General features: G+C 48.2%; 1 protein-coding gene across 2 annotated transcripts; it reads left to right on the top strand.

Moving 5' to 3' along the window:
- The first annotated feature begins 6,122 nt into the window (after positions 1-6,122).
- COPRS (coordinator of PRMT5 and differentiation stimulator) lies at positions 6,123-10,691 on the top strand. Of its 2 annotated transcripts, none has more exons than XM_006059392.4 (4): positions 6,123-6,285; positions 8,883-8,949; positions 9,332-9,553; positions 10,265-10,691. In XM_006059392.4, exons 1-4 carry the CDS (start codon positions 6,187-6,189, stop codon positions 10,432-10,434), a joined length of 558 nt encoding a protein of 185 aa, XP_006059454.1. In that variant the 5' UTR covers positions 6,123-6,186; the 3' UTR covers positions 10,435-10,691. The 2 variants fall into 2 exon arrangements, with proteins under 2 accessions (XP_006059454.1, XP_025136824.2); XM_025281039.3 differs by lacking the exon at positions 6,123-6,285 and adding an exon at positions 6,531-6,608.
- The last annotated feature ends 335 nt before the right edge of the window (positions 10,692-11,026 follow it).

Below are 11,026 nucleotides of genomic sequence, written 5' to 3'. Positions count from 1 at the left end.
TAATTTGTAAGTTTCTTATGTACCAAGAATAGTAATCTTTAGTTTGTGTTTTCTAACAGATAATTTGCTCCCAGCTTTTTGTGTGTGTGTGTGTGTAGTGTGTTTTGGTGTTCAGAGGTTTTGTATGTGTGCGTGTATGATTTCTTTTGTTGAAAACCCCATCTCCTGCTCAGGACAACTCTGTTTACGCCACGCAGTTAACTAAATTTTCCACAACACCATTTGTGGCCATTTTTCTTAATGCTGATTTTAATTTTGCCTTTATTATATATTTCTATGAATATTAGTCTATTTTAGGACACCTTTATTATGAGCTTTTGTACCATAAATGGTTGGTTGGTTGTCATTTATTCTAAAATAAGAAACATCTCTGTCTTCTCCACTAAGTCTTGGGAAGTTCAACATTTAAATCCTTAATGGGCTTTTTTTTATTTTAGGAGAGAACACATAAGAGATGAGAGTAAAAAGGATGGTGGTTGTCCTTCCAGCATGGCTATGAAGATGGGTCACTCTGGGGTCATCACATCCTGTACCTGGTTCTCACCATTGCAGATAATGAAAATACATGTAGCCAGTTCACCCTGAGCTCTGCTGATATGGTGGCTTCCAGCCACGTGTGGGGACTTAAATGTATTGAAATTAGATAATTCAGTTTTCCATTTACACTGGACACTATTTTCTTTTTGGTTTTTTTTTTTTGATGATTTTATTTATGGTTATGCAGGGTCTTTATGCTGCGTGGGCTTTTCTCTAGCTGTGGCGAGCAGGGGCTGCTCTCTAGTCGGGGAGCGTGGGCTTCTCACCGTGGTGGCTCCTCTTGTTGCGGAGCACGGGCTCTGGCGCCCACAGACCTCAGTACTGCAGCTCCCGGGTTTGAGAGCCCCGGCCCAGTGGCTGTGATGCATGGGCTCAGCTGCTCTGCCACGTGCGGTCTTCTCAGACCAGGGGTGGAACTCGCGTCCCCTGCTTTGGCAGGGGGACGATTCTCTACCACTGAGCCGCCAGGAATGCCCTAAGGTGTATTTTTGACTAGTTTTCCGCACTTCTATCTGGTAAGAGAGGCCTGGGAGCCGGGAGTCCTCAGCCACAGTGCTGGCTCTGCCATCAAAAGCTCTGGGGCCTCTAGCGAGCGCCTGCCCCTTCCTCAGTCGTGTCTGACTCTGCCCACCAGGCTCTTCTGTCCATGGGATTTCCCAGGCAAGATTACTGGAGTGGGTTGCCATTTCCTTCTCCTGGACAAATTTTCAAGTGCTCAGCCAGCCCCTTGGTTTCCTGAACAGCACAGATAACAAACTTTTTATTTCCACCCATCAAATAAGGTTCTGCTAGACACTTGACCTGGATCCAGTTAGATCTGGGGAAACTGACTCATGCGTCAGAACAGAAGACAAATGGTCACACTCTTGTACGAAAGCCTGCATAGAGAAAACGATGTTACCTATCAACTGTGTTAGGCTAAATATTTTTCAAATGGCTTATGTAATGTATAAACAACATTCTTTGAGAGATTTGAAGGAATAGTGTAATCTCAGATTGTCATAAAATGGCCTGATGAACAAAGAATCCCAGCTTCCAGCTTTTCTGCTACTTACAGGTTAAGGTGATAATCACACTTGAGCAGATTTGTTACAGAGGTTCAGGCAGTGCAGGGAAGGAAAGGCAGCAAGGGCTGTCTTTAGAATTTGGTGTTGCCCAGCTCAGGTGCTGCCTAACTTCTGCCCTCGGCTGTAGAGGGCCAGACTTGGAGCACTGCAAGATGGGCCCTAGGTGAGACTACGGGCACAGTGCAGGATGTTCAGGGTTACTGTGACCGAGTGTCATAGTCTATAGTTTAGTCACTCTGTCGTGTCCGACTCTCTGCGACCCCATGAATTGGAGCAGGCCAGGCCTCCCTGTCCATCACCAACTCCCGGAGTTCACTCAAACTCACGTCCATCGAGTTGGTGATGCCATCCAGCCATCTCATCCTCTGTCATCCCCTTTTCCTCCTGCCCCCAATCCTTCCTAGCAGAGTCTTTTCCAATGAGTCAACTCTCCGCATGAGGTGGCCAAAGTACTGGAGTTTCAGCTTTAGCATCATTCCTTCCAAAGAACACCCAGGGCTGATCTCCTTTAGAATGGACTGGTTGGATCTCCTTGCAGTCCAAGGGACTCTCAAGAGTCTTCTCCAACACCACAGTTCAAAAGCATCAATTCTTTGCCGCTCAGCTTTCTTCACAGTCCAACTCTCACATCCATACCTGACCACTGTAAAAACCATAGCCTTGACTAGATGGACCTTTGTTGACGAAGTAATGTCTCTGCTTTTTAATATGCTGTCTATGTTGGTCATAACTTTCCTTCCAAGGAGCAAGCATCTTTTAATTTCATGGCTGCAGTCACCATCTGCAGTGATTTTGGAGCCCAAAAAAATAAAGTCTGACACTGTTTCTCCATCTATTTCCCATGAAGTGATGGGACCAGATGCCATGATCTTCGTTTTCTGAATGTTGAGCTTTAAGCCAACTTTTTCACTCTCCTCTTGCACTTTCATTAAGAGGCTTTTTAGTTCCTCATCACTTTCTGCCATAAGGGTGGTGTCATCTGCCTATCTGAGGTTATTGATATTTCTCCCGGCAGTCTTGATGCCAGCTTGTGCTTCTTCCAGCCCAGCGTTTCTCCTGATGTACTCTGCATAGAAGTTAAATAAGCAGGGTGACAATATACAGCCTTGACGAACACCTTTTCCTATTTGGAACCAGTCTGTTCCATGTCCAGTTCTAAACTTGCTTCTTGACCTGCACATAGGTTTCTCAGGCAGGTCAGGTGGTCTGGTATTCCATCTCTTTCAGAATTTTCCACAGTTTATTGTGATCCACACAGTCAAAGGCTTTGGCATAGTTAAGAAAGAAGAAATAGATGTTTTTCTGGAACTCTCTTGCTTTTTCGATGATCCAGCAGATGTTGGCAATTTGAACTCTGGTTCCTCTCCCTTTTCTAAAACCAGCATCAACATTTGGAAGTTCATGGTTCATGTATTGCTGAAGCCTGGCTTGGAGAATTTTGAGCATTAGTAGTGTGTGAGATGAGTACAATTGTACAGTAGTTTGAGCATTCTTTGGGATTGGAATGAAAACTGACCTTTTCCAGTCCTGTGGCCTCTGCTGAGTTTTCCAAATTTGCTGGCATATTGAGTGTAGCACTTTCACAGCATCATCTTGCAGGATTTGAAAATACCTCAACTGGAATTCCATCACCTCCACTAGCTTTGTTCGTAGTGAGACTTTCTAAGGCCCACTTGACTTCTCATTCCAGGATGTCTGGCTCTAGGTGAGTGATCATACCATTGTGATTATCTGGGTCATGAAGATCTTTTTTGTACAGTTCTGTGTATTCTTGCCACCTCTTAATATCTTTTCTGCTTCTGTTAGGTCCATACCATTTCTGTCCTTTATCGAGCTCATCTTTGCGTGAAATGTTCCCTTGGTATCTCTAATTTTCTTGAAGAGATCTCTAGTCTTTCCCATTCTGTTGTTTTCCTCTATTTCTTTGCATTGATTGCTGAGGAAGGCTTTCTTATCTCTCCTTGCTATTCTTTGGAACTCTGCTTTCAGATGCTTATATCTTTCCTTTTCTTCTTTGCTTTTCGCTTCTCTTTTCACAGCTATTTGTAAGGCCTCCCCAGACAGCCATTTTGGTTTTTTGCATTTCTTTTCCATGGGGATGGTCTTGGTCCCTGTCTCCTGTACAATGTCACGAACCTCCGTCCATAATTCATCAGGCACTCTATCAGATCTAGTCCCTTAAATCTGTTTCTCACTTCTACTGTATAATCATAAGGGATTTGATTTAGGTCATACCTGAATGGTCTAGTGGTTTTCCCTACTTTGTTCAATTTAAGTCTGAATTTGGCAATAAGGAGTTCATGATTTGAGCCACAGTCAGCTCCCGGTCTTGTTTTTGTTGACTGTATAGAGCTTCTCCATCTTTGGCTGCAAAGAATATAATCAATCTGATTTCGGTGTTGACCATCTGGTGATGTCCATGTGTAGAGTCTTCTCTTGTGTTGTTGGGAGAGGGTGTTTGCTATGACCAGTGCGTTATCTTGGCAAAACTCTGTTAGCCTTTGCCCTGCTTCATTCCGTACTCCAAGGCCAAGTTTGCCTGTTACTCCAGGTGTTTCCTGACTTCCTACTTTTGCATTCCAGTCCCCTGTAATGAAAAGGACATCTTTTTTGGGTGTTAGTTCTAAAATGTCTTGTAGGTCTTCATAGAACCGTTCAACTTCAGCTTCTTCAGCATTACTGGTTGGGGTCTATAAGGGTGTATGAAATGTTAGAGTTTTGATCAATCTGGCTTGGTTTCTAATGGGTTAACACTAAGACCTGGTTAACTCAGGGTGAGTGTCACTGGGCTCCTGAGTTGTCTCATCCATTTGTGGGAGAGTTGTAGCCTGATTCCAGCCCAAGTTCTAGAGAAACCTGTTTACAGAGAAAAGAGTATAATGGGATTAAAGCTACAATTGCATAAAAAGTTTTTAAGCTCTTATGCACTGTTTTATGCACTATTATGTAGATGCGGGTGGACTATTGTAACAGGTTTTGGCCACCTCATGCGAAGAGTTGACTCATTGGAAAAGACTCTGATGCTGGGAGGGATTGGGGGCAGGAGGAGAAGGGGACGACAGAGGATGAGATGGCTGGATGGCATCACTGACTCGATGGACGTGAGTCTTAGTGAACGGGAGTTGGTGATGGCCAGGGAGGCCTGGCGTGCTGCAATTCATGGGGTCACAAAGAGTTGGACATGACTGAGCGACTGAACTGAACTGAACAGGTTTTGACTTCCAATAAACTGTGGAAAATTCTGAAAGAGATGGGAATACCAGACCACCTGACCTGCCTCTTGAGAAACCTGTATGCAGGTCAAGAAGCAACAGTTTAGAACTGGACATGGAACAACAGACTGGTTCCAAATAGGAAAAGGAGTACGTGAAGGCTGTATATTGTCACCCTGCTTATTTAACTTCTATGCAGAGTACATCATGAGAAACGCTGGGCTGGAAGAAGCACAAGCTGGCATCAAGATTGCCGGGAGAAATATCAATAACCTCAGATAGGCAGATGACACCACCCTTATGGCAGAAAGTGACGAGGAACTAAAAAGCCTCTTAATGAAAGTGCAAGAGGAGAGTGAAAAAGTTGGCTTAAAGCTCAACATTCAGAAAACGAAGATCATGGCATCTGGTCCCATCACTTCATGGTAAATAGATGGAGAAACAGTGTCAGACTATTTTTTTGGGCTCCAAAATCACTGCAGATGGTGACTGCACCCATGAAATTAAAAAATGCTTACTCCTTGGAAGGAAAGTTATGAGCAACCTAGATAGCATATTCAAAAACAGAGACATTACTTTGCCAACAAAGGTCTGTCTAGTCAAGGCTATGGTTTTTCCAGTAGTCATGTATGGATGTGAGAGTTGGACTGTGAAGAAAGCTGAGCGCCCAAGAATTGACATTTGAACTGTGGTGTTGGAGAAGACTCTTGAGAGTCCCCTGGACTGCAAGGAGATCCAACCAGTCCATTGTAAAGGAGATCAGTCCTGGGTGTTCTTTGGAAGGACTGATGCTAAACCTGAAACTCCAATACTTTGGCCACCTCATGCGAAGAGTTGACTCACTGGAAAAGTCTCTGATGCTAGGAAGGATTGGGGGCAGGAGGAGAAGGGGACAACAGAGGATGAGATGGCTGGAAGACATCACCGACTCGATGGACATGAGTTTGAGTGAACTCCGGGAGTTGGTGATGGACAGGGAGGCCTGGCCTACTGCAATTCAGGGGGTTTCAAAGAGTCGGACACGACTGAGCGACTGAACTGAACTGAATAGGTTTTGAAAGCAAGCATGTCCATTGTGATTGGGACCCAGCTAGTCGTCTAGCCCTGGGACCTTCATCGCCAGTGGCTACAAAAATTAGATTTCGGAACGGTTGGGTAGACCGGGCTTTCGGAGGCGGGCACTCCCCGCCCCTTACTCCGCCCCGTCCGTTGCCCCGCCTCTGGCTCCCTCTTGACCCCCGCGCCCCGCCCTCCAGCCGAGAGCACCCCAGGCTGATTGGCTCTCAACGGCGTATCCTCGGGCCGGCAGCCAGGCTGGCGCGTCACGTGGCCGAGCGGCGACCTGGGCGCCGAGCCGCGGGCAGACACGGATGGACTCTCCGACCGCCGCGGCCCAGGCGTTGGGGGCCGCCGAGCAGCCGCGGGGCCTGCAGCTGCCGAGCGGGCGGGAGGTGCCCCCGAGTCCGGGGGTGAGCGCGGCGCGGGGCCTGGGCGCGTCCACCACCTGCGGTCGGGGGCGGGAAGTTGCGGGGGCTCGCGGGGCGTGGGCCACGGAACCGGGGAAGCGCTCCCGGCCCGCTTCGAGCAGCCCGGCCGTTTGGGCGCGCGCCCGAGCTAGAAACAGCCGGGCCGCGGAACTGTGGGGCGGGGCAACCTCGAGGACGTGGGTGGGCGCGCCGGGCTGGGAGTGCTGGCTGTTGGCTCCAGGGCGCTTTTGCGTCCTTGCTAAATGGGAGGTGATGCTGCTGACCGAGAGCTGGGGCTGCTGCTGGGGGGCCTGAGCTGGGGCCAGGTGAGGGCGGCGAGGAGAGCGACTTTCCCTGAAGGATCCGTGTCCCATGGTGGGGATGCTCAGCTAAGCCAGAGCACCGGATGATGGCTCCTGCGCGCTCTCCTTTTCACTGAAACCAAAAGGCCGCGTTTGACGCAGGCTTTCTAGAAACTTGTTTTCTTTTGCGCGCCAGACGGCTCCCGGTTTCTCAAAGACTGCTATTACAGTCATGTCCTGCCCTTGTTCAGTAATCCCTTTTAGACGGTGAGCTCCTTGAGGGTAGGAACGCTCTGTTTAGTGCTGTAAACCCGGTGCGTAGCGTAGTGCCTGGCACTTGACACACGCATATTTATTAATTGGATGGAAGAGGAATGCTTGTCGAAGCATCAGAGACATCCTAACCAAAATAAGATAGGAAAAATGTAGTGGTAGGCTTATAAAGAAAATTACTTTAGCGGGCAGGTAGGATGAGACTGATTTTGTCAGGCCACATCAGGAAGGTTCCTGCACTTCCTCTCCAAGATGAGAGGATAGTGGTCGTGGCAGAGGCGTGGAGATGAGGATGTGCAGGGCAAATGGTTGGGAGCTTGGAGAGAGAACTGTGCAGCACAAGTTGACGGAGCCTGAAGGGGCAATGTGGATGCCATGACGAATTTTGTACTCTAGCAGTGGAGACCTATTGAGGTTTCTGGGCAGAGTGGTGATTTCCAGTGTGAGGCCGCGGCCAGATGGGTGAGTGTGGGCTCCTGGTGGTCCAGTGGCTAAGACTCTGTGTTCCCAGTTCAGGGGACCCTGGTGGGGGCTCCCATATGCTGTAACTAATACCTGGTGCAGCCAAATTAAGAAAAAAAAAAGTGGGTGAGTGGGAAGGCGGTTAGGGAGCTCTTGCAATAGAAGAGGTGAGAAGTCCCACTACTGGTCAGCAGGAGTGACCGGAAGTTGTCACCGACTACTGGAGATGGAATTAGCTCATTAAATCCAGGTAGGACTAGGTCGTGAGCTAACTGGGGCAGGTGCCAAGTGCAGTTTAAGTGTAGGGGCAAAGAAGGTGGGTTTCAGCTCAGTAAATGTTATATTCCTGCTGTGTGCTAGGTGTCTTCATCAGTGTTATCTCATTATAAACCTCCTGCCAGGTTAGAACAATTGTTCCCAATGTCCAGAGACGGAAACCCTGGCATGGTGGCTGAAGTGGTGTGTCCCAGGTATAGTCTGAGTGATAGGGATTGAAGTAAGGTCTTCTCATGCAGGCTGTGAACATTTCTCGCCTCACTTAGAAAGACATCTTCACAGGTGATAGGATTTCAGGAACTCTCTCCCTTTTTTTGTTTTTGGCCATACTGCCCAGATACGGAATCTTAGTTCCCCGACCAGGGATTGAACCCATGCCCCCTGCATTGGAAGTGTGGAGTCTTAGCCACTGGATTGCCAGGGAAGTCCCAGGATTTCAGAACTTATGAGTGATGGGAGCAGAGAAACCTAGCGATGGCTATGAAGGAAGATGATTTCCTGGCAGCAACTGCCGATTTCCCTTGAGCAGCTAAAGCTCTTTTGTCCTCATCTGTCGGTCAGGAGATGAAATTTGATAAAAGAGCTATTAGCTAGATAAAAAGTTAAGGTAAAAATGAACACGGAGGTATCCACTGCGGGGAAACAGCAGCCGGCCCCAGGGCTGAGGGAACAAAGGGGTGAGATTGGAATGACTAAAATGTCCAAGCTCAGGGGAGAATTTCAGGGAGCTGAAATTCCAGCCTCTGGGGACGGGGTCCTGTCCTGGCTAGTTTGGAGTCTCTGAGCTTGGAGGAGGAGTCCTAAGGGCCCAGACTGATCAAGAGAGGGCCTGGTGAGGGACTTCCTTGGTGGTCCAGTGGCTAAGACTCCACGCTTCAGTGCAGGCAGCCTGGGTTCGATCCCTGGTCAGGGAACTAGATCCCACATGCCAAAATTAAAGATCTCGAGTCCTGCAGCTTAAGAGGTGGTGCAGCCAAATAAATATTAAAAAAAAAAAAAAAAAAAAAAAAGGTAGGGCCCAGCGAGGAGACTGGCTCTGTATGTGCTGGCAGCCTGTACACTGGGTTCAGTAGGCACTCTGTGAAGGCAGGTGATCCTGCCGGCAGGGGTGATGCCCGCAGGAATGGGAAGCAGCAAGTCCCAACGTAACAGGGCACAATAGAAATGTGGGTTGCAGGGTCCCGCCCCAGCCTCGCAAAGGAGGGTCTGAAAGGGTGGATCTGGGGCTAAAATGCTGGCCATTCCCGAGATATCCAAGTCCTGGGTCCTTGTTTCTTCTTCCCGCAGGCTGCTTTTGCCCCAGCTGACCACTCCAGTCAGGAGAGAGCAACCGAGAACGCCACAGATCGACTAGGCAAGTAGGCGATAGAGGCTGGGGGGGCTCTTGGGATAGACCAAGGAAGTCTGTACTGTGAAAGGTTATCATTGCCAGAAGCCCTTTCTCTCCGTGTCATTTAAACCACCTGAAAATACACACTGCCCGATTTGCTCATGTGAGTGAAAAGACCTGGTAACGAATGGCCTCGTTTAAGACAGAACATCTTATTGAAAATAAATGATCAACCCTACTTCTAAAACTGGGAACAGAACAACAGTTTTTAAATAAGTGCTCTGGTGGCTAAGGGGCTCCGCACGCTTGTTACTGTTGCCCTCTCGGTAAGTTTGCCGAACATCTTCCTAGCCGAACACCATCAGGTTGTTGTTTTAAGATGTTCTTCCTTTTGTCGATTTCTTAGCCAATGGAGCACAGAGCATCCCTCACGATAGCCCTGCCCATGGTGACGGCACCCATTGTGAAGAGGAAGGCTTTGCTGAAGATGACGAGGATTCTGATGGGGAACCGAGTCCCTGGGAGCTGTCAGAAGGAATGTCTGGCTGTCTACCCAAGGAACAGGCTGGTGATCTTTTTCACGAGGACTGGGACCTAGAGTTGAAAGCAGATCAGGGGAATCCATATGGTAGGTGCGGGGTTTCTGGGGTCCTAGGCCAGGCTCTAGTGCAGTCAGAAAGAATCTGCCTGCCAGTGCAGGAAACGCAAGAGATGAGGGTTTGATCCCTGGGTTGGGAAGATCCCCTGGAATAGGAAATGGCAGCCTACTCCAGTGTTCTTGCCAGGAAAGTCCCATGGACAGAGGATCCTGGCAGGCTACATATAGTCCATGGGGTCACACAGGCCAGGCTCCTGAGACCCTCCTACCAGATTAACCCGTAACAGTTTGGAAGAGGGAGCCACGTCTATTAGCTTTGCCTGATAGCTCTTGCAGGTCTGAAATTTCTGTGACGGCTCCTCTTTCATATTGGAGGTGGGGGTTGGTGGGGGGAAGTGCCAGTTTTACATTTTATTTTATAATAGTGTGGGTCTGTTGAATGTTGAAACAACATTACTCTCTCCAAATATCTTTGTATGAATGGATCAGCCGCAGACAGAAGTGCTCTCAGTTGCTTTCTCTGCACTGCTAAAAACCTGTGTCAGAGAAGCGGGACTGTGGGTGGCCTCAGAATGAAGGTGCTCGGGATTCTCCAGCAATGGAAGAACTGTGCATGCGTGTGTGCCCGCGTGTGCATATGTTTAAGCAAAGATGTGCAAGTGTCTGTCCCCTAGGTATTTTGGGGTCTGTCTTATCACACTCCCTCCTTCCTTTTAATCTGTCTTTTAAAACTGCCTGCAGATGCTGACGACATCCAAGGTTGCCTTTCTCAAGAGGTCAGACCCTGGGTGTGCTGTGCCCCACAAGGAGACATGATCTATGACCCCAGTTGGCACCATCCGCCTCCACTGATACCCCATTATTCCAAGATGGTCTTTGAAACGGGACAGTTTGATGATGCAGAAGACTGAGGGTGTCACTTTGGCCTGGTGGGTGGGTAGATGGGCCGCTGAGGTCAAGGTCTCCTTTCTTTGAGGTGTGAGAGGTCACATCTAGGGAAACATTCCCAGTGATCCCCCAGTTGGGCAAACGGACTGGTGTTAAGTAAGGTCCTGAGTGCCCTGGCTCTGTTGTTGTTGTTTTTATAAGCTCCTCCTTGGAACGTGTGTTTATGTCTGTGTTGGGGGGAGGAACCGTGTTCTTTATAAATAAAAGAAGAAAAAAGTCAGTGTGCTTTTGCCTACTTCCTCCCCCTTTTTCATTAGATAATTCTGAGAAAAGCTTCCTCTCATTTAAAGCCCTTCAGTCCATTTTCAGGATTGATGTATTTTGAGATGAAAGATTAAATGACTCTGTGAAAGAAAACAATATTTTAGTTTGGCCTCTGTGGATCTGGTCCTACTGACCAGAAACTGAGACGCTGGTGACTTCACGGCTGACTTCTATTCCCGTTGTGGAAAATTGACCATTTACTTAGTTAACAAGGACTTTCTGCAGGCTGGAAAATGAAATGGCAAATTAATTAAAGCAGCAATTGTATAACCCTCAATTGGCCTGAAAGGA

Source organism: Bubalus bubalis, chromosome 3 (genome assembly GCF_019923935.1).
Source record: "Bubalus bubalis isolate 160015118507 breed Murrah chromosome 3, NDDB_SH_1, whole genome shotgun sequence".
Lineage (NCBI taxonomy): Eukaryota > Metazoa > Chordata > Mammalia > Artiodactyla > Bovidae > Bubalus > Bubalus bubalis.
Note: the sequence above shows the minus strand (reverse complement) of the source record. Positions and strands in the feature narration are given on the sequence as shown.